General features: G+C 44.1%; 1 protein-coding gene across 1 annotated transcript in view; it reads left to right on the forward strand.

Moving 5' to 3' along the window:
* Positions 1-18,139, forward strand: part of TANC1 (tetratricopeptide repeat, ankyrin repeat and coiled-coil containing 1) — a 212,194-nt gene that overhangs the window by 180,870 nt on the left and 13,185 nt on the right. Inside the window, exon 19 of the mRNA XM_069732997.1 lies at positions 7,043-7,176. Coding sequence (XP_069589098.1) covers positions 7,043-7,176 — 134 coding nt within the window. The remainder of the gene's footprint in view (positions 1-7,042; positions 7,177-18,139) is intronic.

Below are 18,139 nucleotides of genomic sequence, written 5' to 3' on the forward strand. Positions count from 1 at the left end.
TGTCCTCCTTTATACTGGTTCCCATTGTCTCCTCATTGTGTCCTCCTTTATACTGGTTCCCTTTGTCTCCTCATTGTGTCCTTTATACTGGTTCCCATTGTCTCATCATTGTGTCCTCCTTTATAGCGGTTCCCATTGTCGATATTCCCAGTTTATGCCGATTCCTTTGATGCATTTAATCCCTTAATGTACATATTAAATCCGGTAAACTGTGCCGGCTTTAGACTTGTATTTAGTTTACACTTTGACAAATGTTTAATCTGGATTGAAGGGAGAATAAAATCCTTATGAGTTGGCGAGCGGCGTGTGAGAGTCCTTCTAGGATGGTAATGATGGGATGGGCTGGATGGCGCCTATCGCCGGCGTTTACATCCGACGTCTTCCAGGGTCATTCTCAGACTTCAGGACTACTCAGGATACCAGTGTTTGGTTTCTTATTCCCCTCCCTTAATCCTGCTGACAAATTCTTCTCCTTTTTTTCTGGCAGACAAGCGCATCTTCGTTTTTTCTAATTTGTTTTGCCAGGTTTCTTGGAGCAAGATCAAAGATCTGTCAGATTAATGTCTTCCCCTGTTAGTAGTCACTCAATACTTTTTTTTTTCCTGTACAGATGATTTTCTAAAGTAATTTTATTGTTTTGTATTTTTCATTTTATTTTTTACAGTTTTAATTAAAAAAAACAAAAAAAAAACTTAAACTCTCATTGCCTTTAAAATTGTATTTTTATTTATTTTTTCCTGGCAGGAGAGGGGTTAGTGTACATACGTCTGCCAAGAGAGTATCTGATAAGACCGAGTCCTCAGCACTAAAATAGCCGGAATTCCTGAGCATAACTTTGCCATGATGCTGTTTATTTAAGAACTCTGTGGGTAAGCCAGTTTCCGAATATGGTAAACTGGATTCAGGGTGGAACTCGCAGGCTGCCGCCATCGTCCATGGTAAACAGGCCATAATTATCAGGAACATTCTTCTACTTTATTGCTGCCCCCCCATACAGCTCCCTCCTTGTTCTGCTGCTTCCTGCATTCTGGACTCTCCGCTTACCCACCCATGTATGTGCCTTGTGATGCTGAATAACTTAGAAAGTACTGCTCGATTCCTCAGCAGAATATATTGGGCAATTGCTTAAACGGCCATTCCAAAAATCAATATTGTCCATCCTTGCAAATGTTTGTGCACCCTGGAGCCACAATTCTGTACAACCGACGCTTGTGCAATAAAAGGCTTATCTAGCTTGCTTGTGTCAGCACTGGCGGTTCAGTTGAAGTGGTGTATATCAGGTGCGTGCCAGGTATTGGCAGAAGTGCGTGCGTATTATTCTAATTAAGAGGACAGGAGCGCGATATCTGCCAGCCGTGTATCAGAAAGCGGGTGCCAGACCCTGCATCAATAGGCGGCTGAATAAACCCATCTAATAACCCGCTGCACCCATGTCTGGTTGGCTAATAACTCATCATGTTTCACAGCTCTTGACTTTGTCATTGACTTACAGGATGGTTTCTAGGGATGAACCTTTTGATTTGAGATTCCCTGGTCCGGTGTCCGGTCCACTCCTCCATATCAGCCGGTCTTCACTTATGTGTCTGAGGTCCAGGGAGCCTCTTGCACTTATTATTAGGTCCCATGATGTTGTGACATTGCAGGGCTGGGTAGGCACCAGAAGCACCGAGGAAGCTGTGAAGTAAGGCTGCAATGGAGGACCGGACTAGATGAAGGACCAGGGCAAGATGAATGGAAATGCTGATCTATTCGTGACCTGTAGGAAACGCTAGAGAATAAATGTTCTTTCTTCTGGAGAAGAGATCATTTGCATAATTTTTTTTTTCCCCATGGAATATTGATTGCCTCGAAGTTTCTTTACACCAGTTGGACCTCCTTTTAAGAATAGTGGCTCAGTGCTTAGCACTGTTGCTTTGCAGCAAATCCCACCAACGACAATATCTGCAAGGAGTTTGTATGTTCACTATGGAAAACCGGCACTCTCAACACTCTTGCTCTCGGCCCGCTGCGCCTTGCTCTCGGCCCGCTGCGCCTTGCTCTCGGCCCGCTGCGCCTTGCTCTCGGCCCGCTGCGCCTTGCTCTCGGCCCGCTGCGCCTTGCTCTCGGCCCGCTGCGCCTTGCTCTCGGCCCGCTGCGCCTTGCTCTCGGCCCGCTGCGCCTTGCTCTCGGCCCGCTGCGCCTTGCTCTCGGCCCGCTGCGCCTTGCTCTCGGCCCGCTGCGCCTTGCTCTCGGCCCGCTGCGCCTTGCTCTCGGCCCGCTGCGCCTTGCTCTCGGCCCGCTGCGCCTTGCTCTCGGCCCGCTGCGCCTTGCTCTCGGCCCGCTGCGCCTTGCTCTCGGCCCGCTGCGCCTTGCTCTCGGCCCGCTGCGCCTTGCTCTCGGCCCGCTGCGCCTTGCTCTCGGCCCGCTGCGCCTTGCTCTCACACACCAAAGACTTACTGATCTGGAACTTTTTTTTATTCTTGCTCTATTTTGTGATGACCCTTTAATGCACCTTGGTAAAAAGAGAACCTACTTTGCAAACTATTATAAGATTAACTTGACACTTTACTAGTCACTTCCAACTATTTAAGGTGCAAATGGCCTTGTGCCAGGGTACCGGAGTCTAGTTATGACGGCTGCAACCTCTGCATAAATACCTTTAATAAATGAAAATTGTATTCCGGATGTAACGGGGGATTATATATGTCAGTGAAATATGCTTTCAAGTTTTATCTTGTATAGGAAGGAAGAACATCTCCCTGGAATGGGGAAGGAGACTGCTTGCTTGTATGAAGGTCTTTTATATTTGTGTAATTGGTTTACGGCCAACTATATATTCCGAAAGACACGGGATTAAAAGGAAGCGGAGACCATAGCCAGAGATTTGCTTCTGGGTCTGGACCTTATAACCGGGGCTAACCCTCGCACCCCCTTACCCAGCCTGTATTAATTGAAAACTATTTATGTGCCACCCTGGGTGCTTTTAATACAATTTATGTGGTTCCTTGAAAAGTCAAGACTGTGCCAGGATAGTCCTTGGCCAATATGGAACCAATATGTCATCACTGTTGAATGCCAAATCTATATTGGATGTTGGTGGAAGTCTATAGAGGATCAAGATGAGACTGTCTAACCCCTCAATATTATTATTATTATTATTATAGCGCCATTTATTCCATGGAGCTTTACATGTTAGGAGGGGTATACATAATAAAAACAGGTACAATAATGTTGAACAATACAAGTCATAACTGGTACAGGAGGAGAGAGGACCCTGCCCGCGAGGGCTCACAATCTACAAGGGATGGATGAGGATACAGTAGGTGAGGGTAGAGCTGGTCATGCAGCGGTTTGGTCGATCGGTGGTTACTGCAGGTTGTAGGCTTGTCGGAAGATGTAGGTCTTCAGGTTCTTTTTGAAGGTTTCAATTGTAAGTGAGAGTCTGATGTGTTGTGGTAGAGGGTTCCAGAGTAGGGGTGATACGCAAGAGAAATCTTGTATGCGATTGTGGGAAGAGGAGATAAGAGGGGAGTAGAGAAGGAGATCTTGTGAGGATCGGAGGTTGCGTGCAGGAAAGTACCGGGAGATGAGGTCACAGATGTATGGAGGAGACAGGTTGTGGATGGCTTTGTATATCCTGGTTAGGGTTTTGTACTGAAGTCTCTGGGTAATGGGGAGCCAGTGAAGGGATTGACAGAGGGGAGAGGTCGGGGAATAGCGGGGGGACAGGTGGATTAGTCGGGTAGCAGAGTTTAGAATAGATTGGAGGGGTGCGAGAGTGTTAGAGGGGAGGCCACAGAGCAGGAGGTTACAGTAGTCGAGGCGGGAGATGAGGGCATGAACTAGGGTTTTTGCAGATTCTTGGTTTAGGAATGTATGATCCATGAAATATTTTTGAGTTGAAGGCGGCAGGAAGTGGAAAGGGCTTGGATATGTGGTTTGAAGGAGAGATCAGTGTCAAGGATTACCCCGAGGCAGTGAGCTTGTAGGACTGGGGAGAGTGGGCAGCCGTGAGATGGGGGCAAGATGATGAATTTTGTTTTGTCCATGTTAAGTTTTAAAAATCTAGCGGAGAAGGATGAAATAGTGGATAGACATTGAGGGATTCTGGTTAGTAGGGAGGTGATATCTGGTCCAGAGATGTAGATCTGTGTGTCATCAGCATAGAGGTGATACTGAAAGCAGGGGCCCTAAGACTGAGCCTTTTGGGACTCTGACAGATAGGGGGCGAGGTGAGGAGGTGGTGTGTGAATGGGAGACGCTGAATGTTCGGTCAGTTAGGTGTGAGTATACCTCTATATGTAAAATAACGCAAGTTAAAAGATATGGACCTCTTCGGGGAATTTTTATTTTTATGAATTGAATGTATTTTGGGCTAAAACATATTTTTGCAATTTTGCTTCATTACAAATTTTGCACCGTTCGGCTTATAAGGATGTTTGATTTCTTGCAGAATGAGACTAGACTTGCGAAGAACCCCTCAATGAGCATGGGAATAGTCAGACGGCCTTATAACTCGGACGATGATGACCGTAACGCAATGCCTGGACTGGCCATCGGCTATTCTGACCTGAGCAGGACAGCATATATTTCTATGCAGCTGTCACGCTCGGGTGGGGAGAGCCGACGGCCGGTCCGAGCACTGCATTTCGATACTCATCTGAGATACAGGGCTGTCTGACACTTCCCTTTTTCTTAGCCGTTCTCAGCTGATTTAAGGCCTAAAACAACATCAAAGGAAGAGCTGAACTTTCATGTGATCATAAATCAGCTGACGGAAGATCAGTAAAACAGATAAAAGTTTATGGATTCTCAGTCAACTCATTTTACGACCAGAGATAGACGAGACACTCCAGAGGCTAGAAAAGGCATAACGGTGCAAAATTTGTAATAAAACCCTATTGGAAAAATTACTTTTATGCTAAAATACTTGCATTTAGGTAAATAAAAATGTCCCTGAAGGTGTCCATATTCTTTAACTCCAACCTGTCCCACCAGATCTCCACTGGGCGGCAGAAGTGGTGAAAGATTGTAAGCTATCAATAGTCAGAAATGTTCCTCTGTGTCCCTCTGTCTCACACGTCAATCAAGCCTGTTATGAAAATGAAAGACCGAGGTTTTGCTAATCTGCGCACGAATAATCTGAAGTCACACATTAACGAGTCGATTGTCTTTGGCCAACACTTTGTGTCATTCATCTCATTGCACAATGACACTATGAAATTCTGCGCTCGTACTTGGCACCACTAAGCCCCGCTTGTAACCCGGCCAAATGTTAGCTAAATGGCTTCTTATTGCATTGTAATAATTTGTACCGAAGCAAAAGGCAAATGTTTGGCCTCAATGAAAGAGGTTTTTGGAAATAAAAAAAGTCTTCATCTGTAAATTGTCCAATATCTTTATTGAAAGGCAAAGAAGATCCCAAATAATCACAGTATTCTGAGGAGATTAAATTTGTTGGTCTCCACAAAAGGCAAAAAAGACGGCATAATACTCTAAATATACAACCAGCAATTTATGGAGAATTAACTCCTTCATTGATTAAAATGTCTGCCTCCTTTGTAGTAGTTAAAGGGAGTCTGTCAGCCGTAGAACGCCAATTAAACTACTTGTTCTGGTTTGTAGGGGACTTGGCCCCTAAAAATGTTTGCCTGTAGTATAGATTTTAGTAGTAAATTTTTTTCTGACTATTATTTTGTGTGCAAATAAGGGGAGTTCAGTGCACCCTTGGTGTGGCCGAGGGATCAGTGCAGTGTTATGCCTCTCTAAATTGCATAATTAGCACTTTGAGATGAATTAAGATGTCCCTATCTGCATCTCTGCATGGACTCTGCCGCAGACAGGAGCCGGTGATGAGAGCGCACACTGACTGTGTGAGTTGTGTGCAGCTGGGCTCCTGCAGTGTCAGTGTGCACGCTCATCGCTGGCTTGGGTCTGCTTTTTTTTTTTTTCATGGTGTGTCGTTAGTGTCCATCACTTCATGGCACGATATTTGTGACCCTGACCTTACTAATAACAGTAAGAGTGGACAGGTCACTGACTGCTACAAGATCAACATACTCCTCTTCTGCAGTCTTCATAATCTGATTGGCTGTAGGGTTTTCACACCTCTATTGTCCCTGTCACATGTATCTTTGTTCCAAATACCATAGTATCAGAAATGACAGGTCACTGCCTTTTTCAAGTTCAATTCACCCCTATCCTGCTGCTGTCTTTTAAATGATTATCTTGGCCACAGTGTTTTTGCTCCTTCTCTTCATGGTACAGCACAATTGACTTTTCCCTAAGCCCTATCCATACTAATAAAATCATACAGAAATGGACAGGTCACTGTTTGCATCAAAATCCGCACACTACTCTCCTACTGCTATGATTTTATTTTTTTTTTAAATCCTGTATGGCTACAGAGTTTATTTTACTTGGCCCTGTGTGTATCCTTGTCTTCACTAATAGTTTTGTAGGAGCGGTCACTGTCTCCGCCAAGGTCAACACACTCTTCTGCTGTGCTATTCTCACCATCTAATTGGCTACAAAGCAACAGGTCCCAAATTAAATTGTAGGATATCATGATGTTATGGACCATCCAACACCAAGAAATAAATCTATGGCAAATTGTTTGTCGCTGATCCGTAACGGATCGGAAGGTTGTATTTCGGCTGTAGGACTTTCCGTCCATTTGCATGGATTGATGCATCACATTAAGTCCGGACACATACACATCTGCTTTATGAGTAAATGACAGACGTCAGAAAACATGTTTAATTCATCTCCACTTGTAATCTGTTTAAGTAGAACAAATTATGCCTTTTTATTTAGCACAAGGGCATTGCTGAATTAAATATTTCATCAAGCCAAACACATTCTCGCATCTACGATTTATTGAGACTGGCTTCCCATGAGGACCGTATACAGACTGCACAGAGGAAAATCCCAAAAATCGTTGCCTTGGGGTTCCAGGAATCAGCCGCTGTCTGTAAAATCCAGTGGAATATGTGTGTGTACGGGCTTGTAATATAAAATGTGGTTTTATGAGTACTTAGAATCTCCTCTCTGTGTGGTTCAGCTCTTACAGCAGCTGCAGGCCGGGGGAAGCTGGAGGTGTGCGAGCTGCTTCTGGACCATGGAGCCATCTTGTCCCGGCTAAACAGACGTGGCATCACTCCGCTGTTTTGCGCTGTACGTCAAGGCCACTGGCAGGTAAAGTCCTGAAAACTTGTGCACATCTTGTCTCTTCTTCTTGGTACGATGAATATTAAAGGGGCCTCCCAGCGGTGTCCCAAAGCAAAGATCTATATGGCTCTCCACTATGGTGCCCCCAGATCAGAACGACCCAGGCATCAATTCATCATGTGGAATTTCTTGAAGTTGCTTCTTTTTTTTCTGCCTTTGGAATTTGCTTAAGTTTTTGCATTAAATTCTTCAAAGTGATTTGTGAATTTGGCGCAAAATCAAATGTGCTCTTGTAGTCTTTAACCAGTTTTTGTGACTTTTCATATGCAAAAGCATGCAGCATGTTAGAAAACTATCAAAACCTGACGCCAGGTGGGGGGATGGAGGGAGATGCTCAAAAAAAAATGCGGCATTTGTACATGTTGAATTTCTAATAATCAATAGGGTAGGTGGCACACCCTTAATAGACCGAATTTGTGGGGAGATAATTCCATAGGAACCAACCGTTGAGCATCTGTAGTTCCCATTTACTGCATTTCAGGAATCTGTCTAAATCAGTTAGGATAAACAAAGTTGTCGAGGACAAAATAAAAAAAATAGAACGTAAAGTGTTGCAAAATGTGTAACAAAAATAAATTAATTAATTAAAATAAATAAAATAACTAAATAAATGAAAAAAATAATAATTTGCAGAAGCCACTAAAAAAGAGCAAATTCCTCCAGAAAAGTGGAGTACAATGATGAATCGGGCCAAGGTCTTTGCTCATGATTTGAGTTTGTGCAAAATCGATTTGTAGGGCCGGTTATGTCGGCCATGTCCAAATCTGAGGTCACTGGACGCGAGTCCTGAGAATCACCTCTTACCTGACAGATCTTTGACTCTTCTTTTGATGTCGTCGCTGCGGTGTAACCCGTGACGTTGCACCAGGCCAACTAATCAAATGAAGAGCCACGGATGCCGGAAGTTAAGAGGCGGTTCTTTAAGGTTCCAGCCTCCACAAATTACTGAGTCCTAGGAATCCGTTCACTCCAAGTCGTTACTTCATTTTTTCACGGGTTCCCCAACGGATACCAAAATGAGATAAGGCCAACACACAACTGGACAGCCCTCTTCTCCCGGCCTCCATTACACGTACGCCCTAATAAGATCATTTATGGTTGTGGACCCTTCTCCGGAAGGTTGATCCAATGGAATGAAGTAATTATACATTTCTTGGCATTGCTCTTTTTATGATCAGAAGATTGTACGGGAATTTCTATCTCCATTATTCACCTGACATGAAAAATAGTAAGGACGAAGTAAAGGATTAAGATTATGATGATAGGAGGAAAATATGAAACTCCAGCATTCTTGGGAGTACAGGAATTTTATCTTGCCTTTTAAAGAATTTCTCCAATCTCTAGACATATTCGCTCCATTGAACCTTTTTACGTTTGGCCATTGTGCGGTCTGAGGTTGACGAGCAGTAGAGTAAGCCACACTTCCTTTTCGTTGATTGACATGAGGATGTAGCTCCCATTCCTATGCTTCTTGTGAAATCCAGTGCCGACAGAGACTATAGTGTCCAGGTCGGGAGAATAAGCCGTTCCATTAGGGCTCATAAAGAGGCTAGTTTTTCTCGTACGATTTTTATTCGTGTTTTTCATGGTTGGACCACGCACCTTTGTAGTCTGTGGAGCTGTTCACATGCATGTGTATTTTTGCAGGTCAGCACAAACGCCGACAAGTCTGATTTACGGATTGTACGCCGTGAAAAAAAAAAAAATCAGACCGCAGTCAGATGCCATCGTTGTGCTGTCAGTTTTTCACAGACTGATGGGAGAAACCTACATCAGATTTTTAGTTTTTTGTTGTTTTTTTTATATACAAGGAAAAGTTGATGAAACTCTGAGGCTATGTGCACACGTCAGGATTTCTTGCAGAAATTTCCTGACAAAAACCGGACATTTCTGCCAGAAATCCGCATGTGTTTTTTGCGCGTTTTTGTGCGTTTTTTTCGCGCTTTTTCCCAATGCATTAAATAGTGGGAAAAATCTTCAAAATGAATGAACATGCTGCTTTTTTTTACCGCGATGCGTTTTTTTCTGTGCACAAAAATTGCAGAATGCATTCTAAATAGAATGCATCCTAGCATATGTATGCGTTTTTATAGCGTTTTTATTGCGAAAAAAGTGAAAAAACCTGATCGTGTACACATACCCTGATGGTAAAAAAAAAGCTAAATACTGATGAAAATCTGATCCAATACACTGATGAAACGCGGACTGTTTTTTTTTTTTTTTGCATAGAAGAAAAATAATTTACGTCTGAATGAGGTTTTACGCTGGCGGATGCGCAGTATGAATGTAAAAATAAACTCTGCTTTATACCTGACCAGTTCCACTGCTGGAATTGTGATCCCCTTCCCCATCACTTGTACAGAAAATCTGAGATTCTGCACTTAAACGCAATTTCTCGTTTTTATTTTGCATGCATTTTTTTAAATCTTTTTTTTTAACTGTTAAATTGCAGCAAAAGATGCAGCAGAAAAACAAAACTTAGGGTTTCCGCTACATGGGAAGATCATAAAACACATCCAAAAATGTGCCCCACCAAAAAAAAGCAATCATCTCCACTGTCGTTTTCTGGCCATTAATTTTTATGTATTAACAGCCGCATTAAAGAAAGCAAAGTGTGAACATTCCCTAAAGATTTCTTCAAAACCTGTAGATGGATCGTCAGTAAGGAGAGGGGGATCAAGGGTCCGTCCCATTAGCCTTTCATGGCATATTCCCCCACTGTACCGCAGCGAGGCAGTAAATATTTGTATCGAGACTCTTTAAATCAAGAATCTACTATATAATTGTCTAAGGGTCACTTCCGTCTGTCCTTCTGTCACGGTTATTCATTCGCTGATTGGTCTCGCCAGCTGCCTGTCATGGCTGCCACGACCAATCAGCGACGGGCACAGTCCGGAAGAAAATGGCCGCTCCTTACTCCCCGCAGTCAGTGTCCCCGGCGCCCGCTCCATACTCCCCTCCGATCACCGCTAAGGCTAGGGTCACATTGCGTTAGTGCAACCCGTTTAGCGCTAGCGGGTTGCGCTAACGCAATGTTTTTAATGTGGCCGCGTCCCGGGGTCGCGGTAACGTCCCCGCTCTCACAGATCCCCGCTCTCGCAGATCGGGAAACGGACCGCGGGCGCGCCTCGGACGCTGCGAGCAGCGTCCGCGGCGCGCCAGGAAACACTGGCGCGTCGCTAGCGCGTGCCGAACATGGCACGCGCTAGTGCTGCGCGTTCCCATTGCCGTGAATGGGCGCGCTAATGGACGCGTTGCACGGCGTTAATTTCGCCGTGCAACGCTGTCCGTTAGCGCTTTCCCATTAACGCAATGGGAACCAAGCCTAACACAGGGTTAATGCCGGCGGTAACGGACCACGTTATGCCGCGGGTAACGCACTCCGTTACCGCCGCTATTAACCCTTTGTGTCCCCAACGTTTTAATATTGATGATGCCTATGCGGCATCAATAGTAAAAAAAGTAATGTTAAAAATAGTAAAAAAAAACAAAAAACCTGCTATACTCACCCTCCGTTGTCCGGTGAGCCGCTCGCGCCTGCCGCCATCTTCCTTTCCCAGTGATACATTGCAAAATTACCCAGAAGACCTAGCGGTCTCGCGAGACCGCTAAGTCATCTGGGTAATTTTGCAATGCATCCTGGGAATGCAAGATGGCGGCAGCCGCACGTCCCATCTGCACAGCGCCGTTGGATCCCAGGAGGCGGAGAGACAGGACGCTGAGGAGCAGCGACCAGAATGGTGAGTATGTTAAACTACAAGGGGCCCTCGGATCTTTAGGTGAGTATATTTATTTTTTATTTTTTAACCTGTGACATACGTGGCTGGGCATTATACTACGTGGCTCTGTGCTGTATACTACGTGACTGGGCAATATATTACGTGTCTGTGCTGTATACCAGGGGTGTCAAACTGCATTCCTCGAGGGCTGCAAACAGGTCATGTTTTCAGGATTTCCTTGTACTGCACAGGTGATAATTAAATCACCTACACACATAATGATTACAGCACCTTGTGCAATGCTAAGGAAATCTTGAAAACACGCATAGTTTGCGGCCCTCGAGGAATGCAGTTTGACACCCCTGCTGTATACTACGTCGCTGTGCAATATAATACGTGACTGGGCAGTATGCTACGTTGCTGGGCAATATACTACGTAGCTGGGCAATATACTATGTGGCTCTGTGCTGTATACTACGTCGCTGTGCAATACAGGTCCTTCTCAAAAAATTAGCATATAGTGTTAAATTTCATTATTTACCGTAATGTAATGATTACAATTAAACTTTCATATATTATAGATTCATTATCCACCAACTGAAATTTGTCAGGTCTTTGATTGTTTTAATACTGATGATTTTGGCATACAACTCCTGATAACCCAAAAAACCTGTCTCAATAAATTAGCATATCAAGAAAAGGTTCTCTAAACGACCTATTACCCCAATCTTCTGAATCAACTAATTAACTCTAAACACATGCAAAAGATACCTGAGGCTTTTATAAACTCCCTGCCTGGTTCATTACTCAAAACCCCCATCATGGGTAAGACTAGCGACCTGACAGATGTCAAGAAGGCCATCATTGACACCCTCAAGCAAGAGGGTAAAGGTACTGTCACACTAGACGATATCGCTAGCAATCCGTGACGTTGCAGCGTCCTGGCTAGCGATATCGTCCAGTGTGACAGGCAGCAGCGATCAGGCCCCTGCTGGGAGATCGCTGGTCGGGGAAGAAAGTCCAGAACTTTATTTCGTCGCTGGACTCCCCGTAGACATCGCTGAATCGGCGTGTGTGACACCGATTCAGCGATGTCTTTGCTGGTAACCAGGGTAAACATCGGGTAACTAAGCGCAGGGCCGCGCTTAGTAACCCGATGTTTACCCTGGTTACCATCCTAAAAGTAAAAAAACAAACAGTACATACTTACCTACAGCCGTCTGTCCTCCAGCGCTGTGCTCTGCACTCCTCCTGCTCTGGCTGTGAGCGTCGGTCAGCCGGAAAGCAGAGCGGTGACGTCACCGCTCTGCTTTCTGGCTGCCCGGCGCTCACAGCCAGACCAGAGAAGCAGAGCGCCGAGGACAGACAGCGGTAGGTAAGTATGTAGCGTTTGTTTTTTTACTTTTTAGGATGGTAACCAGGGTAAACATCGGGTTACTAAGCGCGGCCCTGCGCTTAGTTACCCGATGTTTACCCTGGTTACCGGGGACCTTGGGATCGTTGGTCGCTGGAGAGCTGTCTGTGTGACAGCTCTCCAGCGACTAAACAGCGACGCTGCAGCGATCCAGATCGTTGTCGGTATCGCTGCAGCGTCGCTATGTGTGACGGTACCTTAACCCTGCTGTTCTGTTCGGTCTGGGGAGACCTATTTTGAACTTTGGTATTTTTTGGGGTGTTCAAGATGCGGTTCTGAAACTTGTGGTTGATTGACTTAAATGAGGATGGGTCGATCGGCCACGGGTTTCAGAGCCGCATCTTGAATATTTTAAAGAATATTGAAGTTCAAAGGCGGTCATTTTTGACCAACAGAACAGCAGGGTTAAGACCCAGAAAGAAATTTCTCAACAAATAGGCTGTTCCCAGAGTGCTGTATCAAGGCACCTCAATGGTAAGTCTGTTGGAAGGAAACAATGTGGCAGAAAACGCTGTACAACGAGAAGAGGAGACCGGACCCTGAGGAAGATTGTGGAGAAGGACCGATTCCAGACCTTGGGGAACCTGAGGAAGCAGTGGACTGAGTCTGGTGTGGAAACATCCAGAGCCACCGTGCACAGGCGTGTGCAGGAAATGGGCTACAGGTGCCGCATTCCCCAGGTAAAGCCACTTTTGAACCATAAACAGCGGCAGAGGCGCCTGACCTGGGCTACAGAGAAGCAGCACTGGACTGTTGCTAAGTGGTCCCAAGTACTTTTTTCTGATGAAAGCAAATTTTGCATGTCATTCGGAAATCAAGGTGCCAGAGTCTGGAGGAAGACTGGAGAGAAGGAAATGCCAAAATGCCTGAAGTCCAGTGTCAAGTACCCACAGTCAGTGATGGTGTGGGGTGCCATGTCAGCTGCTGGTGTTGGTCCACTGTGTTTCATCAAGGGCAGGGTCAATGCAGCTAGCTATCAGGAGATTTTGGAGCACTTCATGCTTCCATCGGCTGAAATGCTTTATGGAGATGAAGATTTCATTTTTCAGCACGACCTGGCACCTGCTCACAGTGCCAAAACCACTGGTAAATGGTTTACTGACCATGGTATTACTGTGCTCAATTGGCCTGCCAACTCTCCTGACCTGAACCCCATTGAGAATCTGTGGGATATTGTGAAGAGAAAGTTGAGAGACGCAAGACCCAACACTCTGGATGAGCTTAAGGCTGCTATTGAAGCATCCTGGGCCTCCATAACATCTCAGCAGTGTCACAGGCTGATTGCCTCCATGCCACGCCGCATTGAAGCAGTCATTTCTGCCAAAGGATTCCCGACCAAGTATTGAGTGCATAACTGAACATTATTATTTGTTGGTTTTTTTGTTTGTTATTAAAAAACACTTTTATTTGATTGGATGGGTGAAATATGCTAATTTATTGAGACAGGTTTTTTGGGTTATCAGGAGTTGTATGCCAAAATCATCAGTATTAAAACAATAAAACACCTGACAAATTTCAGTTGGTGGATAATGAATCTATAATATATGAAAGTTTAATTGTAATCATTACATTATGGTAAATAATGAAATTTAACACTATATGCTAATTTTTTGAGAAGGACCTGTACTATGCGGCTGGGCAATATACTACGTGGCTGGGCAATATACTACGTAGCTGGGCAATATACTATGTGGCTCTGTGCTGTATACTACGTCGCTGTGCAATATACTACGTAACTGGGCAATATACTACGTAGCTGGGCAATATACTATGTCACTGGGCAATATACTACGTGGCTGGGCAATATACTACGTGACTGGGCAATATACTACGTGACTGGGCAATATACTACGTGGCTGGGCAATATTCTACGTGGCTGGGCAATATACTACGTGGCTGGGCAATATACTACGTGGCTGGGCAATATACTACGTAGCTGGGCAATATACTATGTCACTGGGCAATATACTATGTCACTGGGCAATATACTACGTGGCTGGGCAATATACTACGTGGCTGGGCAATATACTACGTGGCTGGGCAATATACTACGTAGCTGGGCAATATACTATGTCACTGGGCAATATACTATGTCACTGGGCAATATACTACGTGGCTGGGCAATATACTACGTGGCTGGGCAATATACTACGTGGCTGGGCAATATTCTACGTGGCTGGGCAATATACTACGTGGCTGGGCAATATACTAAGTGGCTGGGTATTATACTTCGTCGCTGGGCAATATACTACGTGGCTCTGTGCTGTATACTATGTCGCTGTGCAGTATACTACGTGGCTGGGCAATATACTATGTGGCTGGGCAATATACTATGTCACTGGGCAATATACTACGTGGCTGGGCAATATACTACGTGGCTGGACAATATACTACGTCGCTGGGCAATATACTACGTGGCTGGGCAATATTCTGCGTGGCTGGGCAATATACTACGTCGCTGGGCAATATACTACGTCGCTGGGCAATATACTACGTGACTGGGCAATATACTACGTGGCTGGGCAATATACTACGTGGCTGGGCAATATACTACGTGGTTGGACAATATACTACGTGGCTGGGCAATATACTACGTGGCTGGGCAATATACTACGTGGCTGGGCAATATACTAAGTGGACATGCATATTCTAGAATACGCGATGCGTTAGAATCGGGCCACCATCTAGATATATATATATATATATATATACAGTGGGGCAAAAAAGTATTTAGTCAGTCAGCAATAGTGCAAGTTCCACCACTTAAAAAGATGAGAGGCGTCTGTAATTTACATCATAGGTAGACCTCAACTATGGGAGACAAACTGAGAAAAAAAAATCCAGAAAATCACATTGTCTGTTTTTTTAACATTTTATTTGCATATTATGGTGGAAAATAAGTATTTGGTCAGAAACAAAATTTCATCTCAATACTTTGTAATATATCCTTTGTTGGCAATGACAGAGGTCAAACGTTTTCTGTAAGTCTTCACAAGGTTGCCACACACTGTTGTTGGTATGTTGGCCCATTCCTCCATGCAGATCTCCTCTAGAGCAGTGATGTTTTTGGCTTTTCGCTTGGCAACACGGACTTTCAACTCCCTCCAAAGGTTTTCTATAGGGTTGAGATCTGGAGACTGGCTAGGCCACTCCAGGACCTTGAAATGCTTCTTACGAAGCCACTCCTTCGTTGCCCTGGCGGTGTGATTTGGATCATTGTCATGTTGAAAGACCCAGCCACGTTTCATCTTCAATGCCCTTGCTGATGGAAGGAGGTTTGCACTCAAAATCTCACGATACATGGCCCCATTCATTCTTTCATGTACCCGGATCAGTCGTCCTGGCCCCTTTGCAGAGAAACAGCCCCAAAGCATGATGTTTCCACCACCATGCTTTACAGTAGGTATGGTGTTTGATGGATGCAACTCAGTATTCTTTTTCCTCCAAACACGACAAGTTGTGTTTCTACCAAACAGTTCCAGTTTGGTTTCATCAGACCATAGGACATTCTCCCAAAACTCCTCTGGATCATCCAAATGCTTTCTAGCAAACTTCAGACGGGCCCGGACATGTACTGGCTTAAGCAGTGAGACACGTCTGGCACTGCAGGATCTGAGTCCATGGTGGCGTAGTGTGTTACTTATGGTAGGCCTTGTTACATTGGTCCCAGCTCTCTGCAGTTCATTCACTAGGTCCCCCCGCGTGGTTCTGGGATTTTTGCTCACCGTTCTTGTGATCATTCTGACCCCACGGGGTGGGATTTTGCGTGGAGCCCCAGAACGAGGGAGATTATCAGTGAGCTTGTATGTCTTCCATTTTCTAATTATTGCTCCCACTGTTGATTTCTTCACTCCAAGCTGGTTGGCTATTGCAGATTCAGTCTTCCCAGCCTGGTGCAGGGCTACAATTTTGTTTCTGGTGTCCTTTGACAGCTCTTTGGTCTTCACCATAGTGGAGTTTGGAGTCAGACTGTTTGAGGGTGTGCACAGGTGTCTTTTTATACTGATAACAAGTTTAAACAGGTGCCATTACTACAGGTAATGAGTGGAGGAAAGAGGAGACTCTTAAAGAAGAAGTTACAGGTCTGTGAGAGCCAGAAATCTTGATTGTTTGTTTCTGACCAAATACTTATTTTCCACCATAATATGCAAAAAAAATGATAAAAAAAACATACAATGTGATTTTCTGGATTTTTTTTTCTCAGTTTGTCTCCCATAGTTGAGGTCTACTTATGATGTAAATTACAGACGCCTCTCATCTTTTTAAGTGGTGGAACTTGCACTATTGCTGACTGACTAAATACTTTTTTGCCCCACTGTATATATATATACATATATATATATATATATACACATATACATACATACATACATACATACATACATACATACATACATACATACATTATATATAACATAATGCTGGAAAAAGTAATCTTGGCGTTTAGTTCCTTCTTGAGTTAATGTATTCCGGGTCCTTGAATGCTCCACTAAAACATGGTCAAATAATATTTAGCACAAGAAGTTTCTGAAAAGCCTTTTTTGTCCCTGGAAGACACTGGCCATAGAAATTCTAATGAGATCGTCTGGTCCTTTGTGTGGATGCAGAGTCGCCTTTGCTTTTTCCTTTTCTATTTCTCCTCTTCTGGTGGAGACAGCTATTCACAACCCTTCATACAGTGTCCGGACAATGCACAATGCCGCAATACAACGCCTTCTATATTCTACTGTGCGATTCTGATCGGGCTCCCAGCCAGGTCACCATCACCATTACTAACGCTGCGAGGAGCAGCATGTCGGCTTTGCAGCATTTTTCTTCGGTTTAATGTAAACTTTAATTTCCTGCTTTTTAGTGCAACAATATTGTAACTTGGGAGGATAAATAAAAATATGCACAAAGGTCGCCGGGGACGAGAGGAAGAAAAATATCCTTATTTGGATGAATTGTGCTGCAGGTCACTCTTATACTATGTAATTTGAGTTGCAATTTTGCAGCCTACTTAAGCGCACTGGCTGACGTTCTTTTCTGTAGTTGGAAATTGCAAATCTGTGCAGATATATGGTTTGTTACAGTTGTTTACGGTCCAGACAATCCTATGTTTGCTAAACTGCTCTTTGATGCACTTTACCTCTACTGATACATTGTAGCAAACTGTCAGCACAAGATCTCTGCTCTCCCCTCCCTTGTCACAGTGTTAGAGATGGAGTTACCGTGTATGAATTTTTTTGGGGGGAGACCAGAGAAAATACAGTAGATAAGATGGAAAGCACATGGAGGAAATGAGTGCAGGATAGAAGCTGTACATAGAGATCTTACTTCCAGCCTATATTACTGGGAAGGACACTCCCACAAGAGAAAAATCTGAAACTTTGATCGTGCTGCAAACTGCATATCAGGAGGTCTGAGAATGAAGATTGCTGACTGATTTTGTACCATATGTATTAAAATGGGTGCAAAATGCTTGATGACTGGATGCAAAATATTATTTATTTATATAGCGCCATTGATTCCATAAATATGGAGATGTTTGTTGTTGTTGTTTTTCTCACCCTGTTACTTTTTTTTTGCAACTGTTTAGAGTAAAAAGTTTCACTATCTTTGCAATGAGCATTAAAATGTCATATGTTGGTGAACTGGAGCTCAATTCATCCAAATACGGATATTATTCTTAATCGTGTCCTCACGCCCTCTGTGCATCTTTTTTTTTTTTCCGTTATCTTCCCAAACAAAAATTAAATGAAACTTGTTTTGAACTCTAAAAAGGGACTGGAGTACAATGGTGTGAAAATTTTGCAGC

The sequence above is a fragment of the Ranitomeya imitator genome, chromosome 7 (genome assembly GCF_032444005.1).
Source record: "Ranitomeya imitator isolate aRanImi1 chromosome 7, aRanImi1.pri, whole genome shotgun sequence".
Lineage (NCBI taxonomy): Eukaryota > Metazoa > Chordata > Amphibia > Anura > Dendrobatidae > Ranitomeya > Ranitomeya imitator.